General features: G+C 38.9%; 1 protein-coding gene across 1 annotated transcript in view; it reads left to right on the plus strand.

The window, feature by feature from the left end:
• Nucleotides 1–13,125, plus strand: part of BARD1 (BRCA1 associated RING domain 1) — a 95,914-nt gene that overhangs the window by 55,731 nt on the left and 27,058 nt on the right. Inside the window, exon 7 of the mRNA XM_007959939.2 lies at nucleotides 11,284–11,392. Within this exon, the coding sequence (XP_007958130.1) occupies nucleotides 11,284–11,392 (109 nt within the window). The remainder of the gene's footprint in view (nucleotides 1–11,283; nucleotides 11,393–13,125) is intronic.

Raw genomic sequence — 13,125 nt, forward strand, 5'->3', positions numbered from 1 at the left:
CCTAATAGATATGACACTCCTGTGGGTGTAGCAAGCTGTTTTATAAAGCAAATGGTTGCTTGGGCCAGGTGAAGCTAAATAGTTTCCATCCTAGGTTCTTAAATCAGCCGTGACTACCTTAATGAATAGAGCACTGGTCAGAGCTTTAGAGAATGCAGCTTTTATTTGTGACCCTATTATTGACTTTATAGCCTCAGGCAGGTTAATTTCTGGGCCTTGGTGTCCTCACCTATAAAACATGGGTGACGCCTGCTGCTTTTCTATTTCTTCAGAGCATAGTAGGATTAATGAGCCAAAGCAGAAGGCCTGTCTTGTGGTTTGTATGCCATGATTCTTCACTGCACTGTGAAGGCTTATTAATATACAAGGTGTGGCCATAAGACAGTGAGCGGTCTGCCTTCACATATGCCTTCCCAGATACATCTGTGTTGTTTTAGGTAAGATTACCTAGTGAAGTGGCAGGTTTTATAGCCCAGAAGTGTCCAGTAGACCTTTCTGCAGTGATGGGAATGTTCTTTATCAGTGCTGTACATTAAAGTGGCCATTGGCCATTAGTGGCTATTGAACACATGAAATGTGGCTGCTGCTACTGAGGTGCTACATTTTAAAATGTATTTTAATAAATTTAAATATCCACACGTGGCAAGCGCTACTGCATTGGACAGCTGGTTGATACAGTTAAGATAGTGGAGAGGGAAGTTTATTTGGCAAAAGGGATAGGGAGGATGTTGCATGAAGGGCATTAAAGCAACTCTAGGGCAAATACAGGTGTAGATTGAATCTAGAGTATAGCAGCGCAGTACCAAACCAAAAAAAGCAAACTCACTGCTGTCGAGTCGGATCCGACTTATAGTGATCCCTCCTTGGGTTTCTGAGGCAGTATCACTGTGCAAGTAGATAGCCCCATCTTCCTTCCAAAGAACAGCTGGTGGTTTTGAACCGACAGCCTTCTGGTTAGCAGTCCAGTGCCTTAGGCGCTACGCTACCAGAGCAGTGCAGTAGCCCTTTGTAAACCTTGTTATACCTCCTCCTCCAGATAGTTGGTTATCATATTAAGAATGGTCTGTGTTTTTTCCTTTTTTGTTTGATTTTATTTTAGTTATTCAGTTGTTTGGCTTCACTAGTTTTCTAACTGATATCCTTCTTTTTAGATTAATCTGTTTCCCCAGAGAGATTTTAAAAAACTCAATTCTGACTCTATTACTTACTTGCTTAAAACCCTTTAATGGTTTCCTCTTAATGTTTTTAAGATGAAAGTCAAACTCCAGATGTGATCTATAAGACCCTGGATGGTCTGATATGGTTACCGCTGCCGCCTCGTCTTTTTGCAGTTCTACTGCCCCTTTTTACTTAAGCGTTCTTTGTACTAGCCATTTTGAATATTAATTTTCTGAAGATGTTCCTATCTATTTTGCCTTGTAGCTTTTAAACATTCTTTCCTTCTCTCAGGAATATTCTTTTTTTTTTTTTTTAGGAATATTCTTTTGTGGTGGTTAACTTCACATTCTTTGGGTTTCGTCATAGAAATGTTTTACTTTTGGCTTCCTTTCCTAACTCCACAAGTCTGGGTGTATGGTGCTTCCCCTGGTCGTAGAATTTAGGTGGCAGTGTATTTACTTCTTTATCGTTACCTTCTCATTAGGTTGTAAGCTGTATAGATGAGGGGCCATGTCTGCTTCCCCAAGCCTTGATTTGAACAAAGTGTTTTCTTCTTTTGATAAACTATCAGTCAAGGTGAAGATAGGAATATCCTCCCTGTCCCCACCTGCACTTTAATCTGCAGAGAATGCCTAAAACCATGTTTCTACAGGTTGCACCTTTTCTTGGGTGGTTGAACTCTGGTTCCTGGTAGCTGTTAGAGTAAATGATGTATGCTCCCTGGGTAGAATTCTTAGTCTCTTGCCCAGATGGTTATCCATAATTCATTACCTTTTGTGGGATCTTGGTTGTGCAAGTAAATCCTACAGTAAACCCTGTAGCCTTAATGCTTTTAAGGTCTCTCTTTCCCTTTGTCACTGTTGTCTTTCTAGATTTAAGTACTGGAAAATGAGATCAGATGCAATTTATTCCTGTGCTTTCCTGCAGTTCTTAAGGGAATATGCCAAGGAGAGCTCAGGCAAGAAGGCCATATTATCCCACTGTCTTTCTTTTGTTTTCTGAAACTCTTGCTCATTTTAAGCCACGTTGTTGTTGTGCCATTGAGTCGGACCCGACTCATAGTGCCCCCCTTGGGTTTCTGAGGCAGTATCTCTACGGAAGTAGATTTCCCAACCTTCCTTCCGAGGAGTGCCTGGTGGGTTTGAACTGCCAGCCTTCTGGTTAGCAGTCAAATGCCTTAAGCACTATGCCACCAAAGCTCCTATTTTTCTAATTCTGGAGTCTTTGAGTTAGTAAACCTGTTCCCTTTCTCTCTCTCTCCTTATTATATCTCTTTCACTCTTGATGGAACTCTTCTCTCAGTGACCAGGACTAGACTCTTCTGATCTCTATGAGAAGGATGAGAGCCAGCAAGAACAAAAGTCATTCTCTATCCCACCATCTTCAGTGCTTGGTACGTTGACTACTTGAAGTAGTAGTTAAGATGGGTCGTTTTACTTATTCAAAATTTCTGAATGACATCCTTCAGTTCTGAAGCACACATTTTTGCAATCTTCTGTATCATTTTTTTGAGGTTGAAGTCTTCTTTTATATAAGTGCCTTCCTCTCCTGAGTCTTTGATGAAGTCCTGTTAGATTTTGCCCTACTCCCTCCATTGCTTATTCCACTTGTTCTCTGGTTGCTTATGTTCTAGTAGGAGCAGACAGACAGTTAGGTGAGTGATAATAAAACAGTATAATGTACACTTTCATAAATGTTGTAAATCTGGAGTAAACTTTGATTAAGACTGGAGAAAGTCATAAAAAACTTTTAGAAGAAGAAGCACACCTAATAAGTTTTGAAGAAGAAGAAAAAGAATAGGGTTGGACTTTTCAGAAAGGAGGGAGATGACAGTACAAGATACACTAAGGCCAGACTGCATGTTCTTTCAGTTTTAGGAATGTCTATGAATGATACCAGGCTGGAACAAAAGTGGCGAGTGTGAGGAAAGAATAGACCAGAGAAGACAGACAGGACCCATAAAAGGCCTCGTGTGCCAAAGAGGTCACATTTTAAATTAAAAGCTCTTTTTCAGACTGGCAGATAGCTGAGTTACAGGGTATGTTCAGTAATCTAGGAGGAATGATGAGCATCTGAATTAAAGTCGTGATAGTAGTGGTGGGGTGGGAGAGTGGGGACTATTGTTTGCTCCTTCAGATGAAGTGTGTGTGTGTGTGTGTGTGTGTGTGTGAAGTTTCACCACTGTCCTGTTAGGATTTTGATTAAAATTGGGTAAATAGGTAGATCTCAGTGGATTAATAAAGTTGGTTTCTTACCTAATAATGTGATTTCTCCATTTATTTAAGCCTTTTGTTATGTAGGTCTTGGTAAAATTTCAGGATTCCCTGGGTGGCACAGGTGGTTTAGCACTGAACTGCTAACTGAAAGATTGGTGTCAAACCCAACCTAAGATGGCTTGCACGTGAGACCTGGTGATCTGCTTCCAAAAGGTCACAGCTTTGAAACCTTGTGGGGTGTGGTTCTATTCTGAACATTTATAGTAGCCATGCCTCAGAATTGAATCAACAGCAGCTTCATAACAGCAATAAAGTTTCATATTTTGTGAATCTGTTTTATATGCATATGTATGTACATGCATGTAACCTCATTTGTTGGGGTTATTCTAATTCTTTGATTCTTTTGTTGCCTTGATGAACTAGATGCTCTGTTAGGAAATAAACTGGTTGTCCCTAATGAAGCATGGGAAAACTGTTGCTCTTGGTCCATTTCTCTTATATCCACCCAACACCTAATTTTAAGGCTGTAATTGTCATTTCTGACTTTTATTTCTGTTTCTTCTGTTAACTGCATTTGCCGAAGCTTCTAGAACAATACTGTAAAACCTTGTGATAGACAGCATGCTTGTTTTGTTGTTGATTTTCTAAAATACTGACTGCAGGTTTCAGATTAGTGTTCTTCATTGTCCCAGAGAAGCTTCCTTCCAGTCTTAACTTACTGTTTTTTAACAAGACTGAATTTTATTTTGTTAAATGATTTTCAGCTTATACTGAGATGATCTTACAGTTTTTACCTGTTGATGTCATTAATAAATTTTCTAATATTAAATCATTCTTTCATTCCTGGGTTATACTTGGCTTGGTATATTGTGTTACTTTATATATATATATGTGTGTGTGTGTGTGTGTATATATATATATATAATTTTTTTTAAATTGTGATTTGCATGAAAATTTACAGAGCAAATTCGTTTTCCATACAGCAGTTCACTACACTTTGCTTCATAACATTGACTACAATTTACCCAGTGCAACAGCTCCCTTCCCACTTCCTCCCATTAGTTACCTCTTCCCTGTTTCCATCCCTCCATGCGCTCCTGCCCCCTGAGCTGTCTCCCTGTGCATAAGCAGCCCTCCCATGATTGTTCTCTCCAAGGAGTGTATCTACCTCAGGTGAATGTTCAACTCATATGCCTGTCTTTTGTTTGGCTGGAAGCCACAGGTGTGGGTTCAATTCCAGACCTGAAGGGCAGCTAGGGGCCATAGTATCAGCGGTTCCACCAGGCTCTGTCAGGCCAGCAAACCTGATCCGCCTTTTTTTGTTCCCCAAAGGATTTTGACTTTTGTTCCACATCGTTCTCCCTCTATCCAGGATCCCACTCTGAGTGGTTGACAGTGGTAGCCGGGCACCATCTAAGTCTAGTGTCGTAGGCGTATAGGCTGCAGATCACATGGTGTACCAGTCACTAGGACTGTTGTTTCCATGAGTCTTTGGTTTTCTTCATTATTCTTTGCTCTGGATGAGGAGAGACCCATTGTTGCATGTAGATGGCTGTTGCAAGCTTTTAAGTTCCCAGTTGCTACTCACCAAAGTAGGAGATGGAGCAATGTTTTGTGTAGTTTGTTATGCCAATTAGTGTGTTATTCTTTAAACAAATATTTTAAGTTTGTTAGGATTTGATTTGGGATTTTTGCATTTGTAATTATAAGCCAGGTGATTTGTTGTTTTAGCTTTCATTATTTTTCCTCAGATGTTGATACCAAAAATTATACTAGTAGCTTCTTAGAAGTAAACAGGATGCTTTCCTATTTTATCTGGTTTGTGAAAAGTGAATGGAGTATCTTATAGAAATAAGTTTTCCTCCTAACCCTTGGCACAAAATTGTCTATTGTGCAACATGTATTGTATACTTTTTATCTCTCTAATTTTGTTGTTATTAATCATCACTCTCAAATACTAATTTAGTAATAGAATACAGGTACTAAAGACAATATGGACTTCTTGTTATCCCATTAAGTTTATTAAGATGTGGAATATATAAACAAATTTTGCTGTTTCATTTAAGACTGGTTTTAGGAGGATACCCCTGAAGATCATCTTACTGATGCTTGGCATGTTGTTACTTGCTGTTGAATCGATTTCAACTCATAGAGACCCCTCCTTGGGTTTCCGAGGCAGTATCACTTTGGAAGTAGATTGCCCCATCTTCCTTCCGAGGAGGGGCTGGTGGGTTTGAACCGCCAGCCTTCTGGTTAGCAGTCAAATGCCTTAGGCACTATGCCACCAGAGCTCCTATGCTTGTCATAGGGCATAACAATAATGTGGCTCAGTGGTTAAGTACTCAGCTGCTAATCACAAAGTTGGTGGTTGGAGCCCAGCAGCTGCTCCGTAGGAGAAAGATAAGGCAATCTGCTTTTGAAAAGATTTACAGCCTTGGAAAATCTATGAGGCAGTTCTACTCTGTCCTTCAGGATTGCTGTCAGTTGGAATCGTCTAGATGGCAGTGGGTAACCAGTCACATAAAAGGAGCCCTGATGTGTGTATGTTTTGTATATGTCTGTTAGTAGCATAGTGCCTAAGACACTTGACTGCTAACCAGAAGGCTGGTGATTCAAACCCACCAGCCACTCTTCGGAAGGAAGATGAGGCAATCTACTTCCATAGTGATGCTGCCTTGGAAACCCAAGGAGGGGTCGCTATGAGTCGGGTCTGACTCGATGGCACATAACAACAACAATAACAACATATTAGTACATCTGGCAGTCTATGCCACAGCAACAATCCACCAGTATTTCTTAGTAGCTTTTAGATGGCAAAAAACAATACTTTATGAACACTTCAGTCTTTTGTAAATAAATTTAACATCTCCAGTCATCCCTTCAAAAGTTTTATATGAGTTATAGTTTAATAATTATGATTTCATACTGCAGGTAAGGAGATAGCACAAGAAGACATTAGAGAATAAAGTAGTAAAATTTTCCAGTATGTTGTGAAGGAAGAAGGGAAAAAAATCAAAATAAAAAAGAGATCCTTTAGGTCAGTGATGATGTAAAATATTTCAATAACCAGGAAAAGAAGATTTTTCAGAGTCAGTGTAGGTGAAGTCTTTCTGTATACTCCTTTGGAAAGCACTGGATTATTAGAGGCTTTCTTTGCCAAGACATTAAAAGAATCAAACTTTCAAAAATGATACATGTAAAAGGTATTAATATTCTCTCAAGCACTAAATGCAAATTTAGCAGTTAAAATGTGGTTTCCCTATGCTCTGAAAACACCTTCAATTATCAATCGCATGGTGTTGCCTTGTCCATATCATTTAACACGCGTCTTTCCATTTTCCTAGCTGTTTACTTCTGTATCTCTGACGCCCAGTGCTGTATGCCAGATGATTTCATCAGTTTTCCATCTCTTCCTGAAGTATCCATTGCATTTAGCCCTGGTCATCTTCGGTAGACATTCTTCTGTGTTTGGCCTCTGTCCTTGAGCACACAGTGTTTAGACTCTTCAGCCCTGATAGCAGGCATTCATTCTTCTGTCAGTTTCATCCACTTCCACAGTCACCACGCCCCTTCCCTTCACTGGCCTTCCACAGTCACACGCCAACTTCCAGTGCCTAGTCCTGGGGTCAAGGCCGTTTTGTTTGCCCCTGTGTATTCTTTACCTCTTTTGAAACCAATCTCATATTTCACTTCACTATTTATGCTTTGGTTTACACTTTATCAATTTGATTGTTACTGTAAGTTTACAGGCAAGGATATATTTTCAAAATCTTGTATATATTTCCAAAGTACCTACTTTAAGTTTTAAGGCTTTAGGTTAAATACTGCCAGAAAGTAAGAAAACGGCCTATATCTAAGTACGTTTTTAAAAGATCATTCCATAAGCTCCATTGGTAACTCATTCCAATAAAATACCAAATTAAATTATTGTTGAGTCTGTCTTGAGTCCATGTTGTTACAATAAATCTAAAATATATAAATATATATTCTCTTCCTGTATGATGATGGAGAATACAGATTTATCACTGACTTCAGTTAATAATCAGTCACATTGCTGTTTCCTAATGCATGATAACTAACTTTTCCTTATATATTACCTATTTTTTTTTTAAATAAATGTAATCATGTACATTTTAAACTTATTTTCAACCTATTAAGTTAGTATGAAGGAAAGTATTAGTCCATTCAAATCATGGGGACGAATGGATTTTGAATGACCAGTAATAAAGGAAAACCTTACATGCGTCTCATCTTCTCTCACTCTGTTCTTTTGTGGGTGCCACATTTAAACTTCTGTTCGATTCTAAATTCTGGTGACCTATGACAAAGGAGCTCTGGTAGCATAGTGCCTAAGGCACTTGACTGCTAACCAGAAGGCTGGTGGTTCAAACCCACCAGCCACTCCTCGGAAGGAAGGTTGGGCAATCCTACTTCCGTAGTGATACTGCCTCAGAAACCCAAGGAGGGGTCGCTATGAGTTGGGGCCGACTCGACGGCAAATAACAAGAACAACATGACAAAGCAGAAACAATAGGTCAGGATTTAATAGGCTCCCTCTCCTGTAATGCAGGACTCACGTTTAACCAATTATCTTTCAGTCTGCAACATTTGTAACTGTGTCATTCTGCAGTTCATTAGCAGTACTGGAAGGCTTAGAGTTGAATGAAGGCATCCATAACCCAAGCGGAGAAACCCCATGTTTAAAGGCCACATGAGAGAGTAAGCTTTATATAGTAAGGACTGTAAGTGTCAAGTGAAATCCTGCTAGTCATTTTATGAAGTAATTTTTAGAAGATAGAAGTATGCTACTGGTTCAGTCTGTTTTATTGGTTATTTTTAGTTTAAAGTCCACACTAGAGCTAATATGATTCTTTAAGAAATACTTCCTCTCAATAATATTTCATGTTGTGTAGTGGATTTTATTTGTTTTGATATAAAATAACTATTCTGTGTCATCCAGTTACAGTGCAGGAAATACACTTCTTGACTCCTACATTTTATTTCTTTAGGGTGGAAAATCTAAATTCATCTTTGTTAAATATTTTAACAAAACTATGGTACATTCACACAGTGGAGTACTATGCAACATTAAAGAATAATGAAGAATTTATGAATTATGTCACAACGTGGAATTTGGAGGACATTATGTTGAGTGAAATAAGTCAATCCCAGAAGGACAAATATTGTATGAGTCTGTTGTTGTAATAAGTCAAAGGTTTACTTGTTGTTGCTTGCCATTGAGTTGGCCCCGACTCATAGCGACCCCTCCTTGGGTTTCTGAGGCAGTATCACTACGGAAGTAGGATTGCCCAATCTTCCTTCCGAGGAGTGGCTGGTGGGTTTGAACCGCCAGCCTTCTCCTGAGCAGTCAAGTGCCTTAGGCACTATGCTACCAGAGCTCCTAAAGGTTTACTTAGGGAAGGAAATTCACTTTGTTGGTTACTGGAGATGAGAGGAAAGGGCAGGGAAAATTTCGGACTTCTTGGGGATCATGTGTTGAATTGGGTGAGGGGAGAGACAGTATGGAAAGAGTCTGTGACCAGCATGGTGACACTGGGGTGAGGAAGGATGCTGAAACATATGCATAGGATACAGACAACCGTGGCACATACTACTTACTAGTCCATGCACAATGCTGCATTACCACGATAATCTTATGTATGCATCTGTGCTATAAAATGAGCCACATACATTACAGAAGCGACAGAAGACAGAGTCGGAATAACTTCTCAGAGACAACCAAACACTTCAAGAGAGAGAGAATCCCCATCCCTGTAGACTTGGGACCATAGTCTTGGTACATCAAGGTCAGTTGACACCATATAGCACATAAAAATCTTGTTCTACAACCTACTTTGGTGAGTAGCGACTGGGGTCTTAGAAGCTTTCGAGCGGCCATCTAAGATGCAACTATTGGTCTCATCTCATCTGAATCAAACAACAGTCAAGAAAATCAAAGGCCTCTGGAAATGTTTAATTCAGGCATAAGATGGATCTCAGCCTTCACAACACCAAGACCAGAACTAGATGGTGCCTGGCTCCCAATGCCAACCACTCAGAAAGGGATCAAAACTAGAGATCCTGGATAAAGTAGGAGGAAAAAAACAAATTATGTGCAGTGATTTTCTTGATGGCATGACAGATTAGTTTATTTGCTCATTTTTGCACTTGGTGATCTAAAGCCTTGGTTTTTCAACTCAGATTTCTGTTTTTTGATTGTCATGATTATGGCATATGTGTTTGAGGATGTTACAGTAATTGGTACATGGGTACAATAGGTTTGAGGATGAAACTGGTGCATGTATCGAGTATAGTAGATGAGACCAGCTAATTTTTCAAATAAGCCTGCTCTAATTGTGTGGAAATTTGGGAAGATCCAAATCTCAGCACAGTGACTTTTATCTGGTAAATCAGAAAACTGAAATACAATCAGTTGTATTATTGTACCTTGATTGGAGAAATACTTTTTTTTTTTTTCTTTTGGCCAGAGGAAGGTTGCTGGACATAAAGGGAATTATGAGAACACAGATGTATCAGTGTTTACCCAACATGGCAATGGCTTTGGTTGATTTTGGGTTCTAAGGGAGAGAGACTGAATCTGATGGTCATGAATAGCAGTCATTAGGGTGGTTCATTGAGTCACTGAGCTGTGGGTCGTTGCTACTGCTTTATCTTGGCTCTTTTCCCCACTATTCCATCAAACCCACCCTCACCAAGATCATTAATGAACTTGCCCCTAAACCCAGTAAGTGGCTGCTTATGGTGCTCACAGCATGTGACTTCTGGGCAGCATCAAACAGAGTTGACACCTTCTTCCTTCCTCTTCTCCTAATATCTCAACCTGTTTCTTTCCAGATCTTTTTTCCCATACATGCAGTACAATTTACAGAATTGGTATTATACCATGTATATAATTTTATATCCTGCTTACACATTGCTTTTTCACATGACTTTTAATGGCCATTGTATAGCTTTGCCATCATTTTAAAAATAAAAAAATATTAGAAAAAGAAACATGATCATTTTAAAAAAACTTAGTGCCATAATACAGTAAAATCTTGTTTTCAAAGCATATCTGAGAAAGTGAGAAAGTAGTAGATAAGAGTCACACAGTTTTAAAATTTAGTTATCATTGAAAGACTAGTGATGGACAGCATTGAAATGAACAAGAAAAGATGGACCTTAAGTCGTTGGACCTCTCTCTGTTTGTTTTCTCATCTATGAGATAATGGGGTTGGGCCATGATCTCTAACATCTCATCCAGTGTGACATTCAATGTCTGTGTCAAATTGTTCTCTGGACTGTATGAGTTTGTGCTAAAATGGCTATGATTATTATAGATTAGATTGTAGATACATATTAAAATTGATTTCAAGAATGCCCTACTTACTACTTTATTATATTGTCTGTCATGTGGCATAAGTTTTGTTCTGGTAGATCCAAATGCCTATGTTATGAATTTATCTTAATTTCTTTTATTTGTTTACATAGACTTGTGAGTGCATAATAGCTCATAAATGATTTTTATTTGCTGTTGAAGGAACCTTACCTGTAGTGATTAGTGATCATGAATCCATGTTTTTGAATATGAATACAGGAGAATACAGAGTTGTAAAACAGTATAAGTACCAATATATTCAATGTATTTTGTATGTAACAGTATATTCAGTTAAAAGTATTCTCATGGTTTGGTCTCAAATTAAAATTGTACATCTTTTCACCATTGAGTTCAGCAGCTTGTGGTTCTTGATCCTTATGCTTTATGGGGATCCTGGGTTGTGTTTCTTTTAGCTAAAATTGCGTATTAAAAAAAAGGCAGATGAAAAATTGTTCCACTAGTGCATTCGTTTAGTTAAGAATCAAGTCAAATACTTTATTTACTGAATCCCATCTGTACTTATTTTCCCAGTAACATATTTGGTCTGCGGCCTGTGGATTACACAGACAGAGAAAATATGAAAGCACTGTTGCTGCTACCAGAGAAGAATGCCTCATCGTCAGCTAGCCATTGCTCGGCTGTAAGTATGGATTTAGCTTTGGGACATTTGTATCTTTTATTGTAATTGGTTCTGAAAGGAACATAATGGAAAAATTTCCAGTTAGCAAATTGCTTTCAGTTGCCAAACAATTATTGAGTACTTCCTGTTATTAGTCAGTGTGGATTCAAAGATATAATAACAATAAGTCTATCAACAAACATTTACTAAGTCCCTAGTGTATTTTAGGCAGCGTCTAGCAATCCTGACTGACAGATAGGGCCATGAGTAGACTGACAGAACTCCCTATTCTGAAGGAGCTTACATTCTAGTGAGAGGTAGGAGAGAGACAAGACTGTAACTATGTAAACTCATATAAAAAAGAAATTCAGGGAGTGATTTGAAGAGATTTTGTACAGTATAGTTGGGTGGGAGGAGTAGGCTTCTGAAGAGATACATGTGTTAGCCACGGTTGTTGGGGAAAGGCCTTTAAAGACAGATTTTTGAGTCAGAGCCTGAGTGATGATGGGGAGGCAGCCATGTGATTATCTGGAAGACAGATGTTCAAACCAGAAGGAATACCACTTGTATAGGCCCTGCAGTGGATGAACTTGGCATGTTTTAAGATTACGAAGAAGTTGTTCTTGCTGGAGACTAGTCTAAGAATATTGGGAAACCATGGAGGATTTAAAGCAAGAAAATGACATAATTTGATTTATGATTTAGAAAGTTCACTCTGGCTGCTTTGTGAAAGATGACCTATAGGATGTGGGGCAAGAGAGGAAACAGAGATCACTTAGGGCTGTCACTGTGACAGGAGAGACATACCTTGATCGCATGGAATAGAGGAATAGTGGTGGAGAGTATATATTTTTGAGTTAATAATAGGGCTTTTCTAATGGATTAGTTACAAAGTGTGGGGGAAGAATGGAATAAGTAGGTCTGTAGTAATGGAGTAATAGTAAGTGGTGCCATTTGATTCCAACTCACAGCCACCCCCATTCAGTTTCTAAAGCTGTAAATCTTTATGAAAGTAGATAGCCCCATTTTCCTTTCATGGAACAGCTGGTAGGTTTGAACACTGACCTTCTGGTTAGCAGCCAGATGCCTCATCCACTGTAACACCAGAGCTCGTTTTTGCTACCACAGGGAAGGAATTAGTAGTTCTCTTTGCCAGCTTTATGCATATGAGGCACAGTTTGAAGATGTTGAGTATACAGTTGGATATGTGGTCTGTAGCTTAGGAGGGAAGTACAAACTAGAGATATAAAGTAGGAGTTCCTATTCTTTAGGCACCCCATAGCTTAGTGGGAAATAGAAGTATAAAGAAATTTTCTTATACATTGTAATAAATTTATAACAGGAGCCATAAAAAATGCAGGAGAAGCATAGAGAAGGGAGAAGCTAACTTCAGTAGGGATTAGGGGGAGCATCACAGAGATAGTGACAGAGGAGGGTAAAAGCTTAGCAAGGAATCTAATAGATTGCATTTGGTTACGGATAACAGAAAACTTAAAGAATTTCTTATGTAATAGCTAATCCCAATGTAGAATAGCTCTGCAGTTAGTTAGTCAGCAAGTAGTGACTGCATCAAGGACCCAAGCGTTTCTATCTTTTTGTTATGCCATCCTCATTGTGACAGCTTTGTCCTCACTGATCGCTCCTCGTGGTTATAGGATGATTGCCACAATTCCAAAGGTGATTATGCCTGCTGAGAAAGAGAGACCAAAACTGCTTCCAGAGATCTTCCAGTAGGACTTCCCTATACATCTTAC

This window comes from Orycteropus afer, unplaced genomic scaffold (genome assembly GCF_000298275.1).
Source record: "Orycteropus afer afer isolate SDZICR_OR568_19922 unplaced genomic scaffold, OryAfe1.0 scaffold00002, whole genome shotgun sequence".
NCBI classification, from domain to species: Eukaryota; Metazoa; Chordata; class Mammalia; order Tubulidentata; family Orycteropodidae; genus Orycteropus; species Orycteropus afer.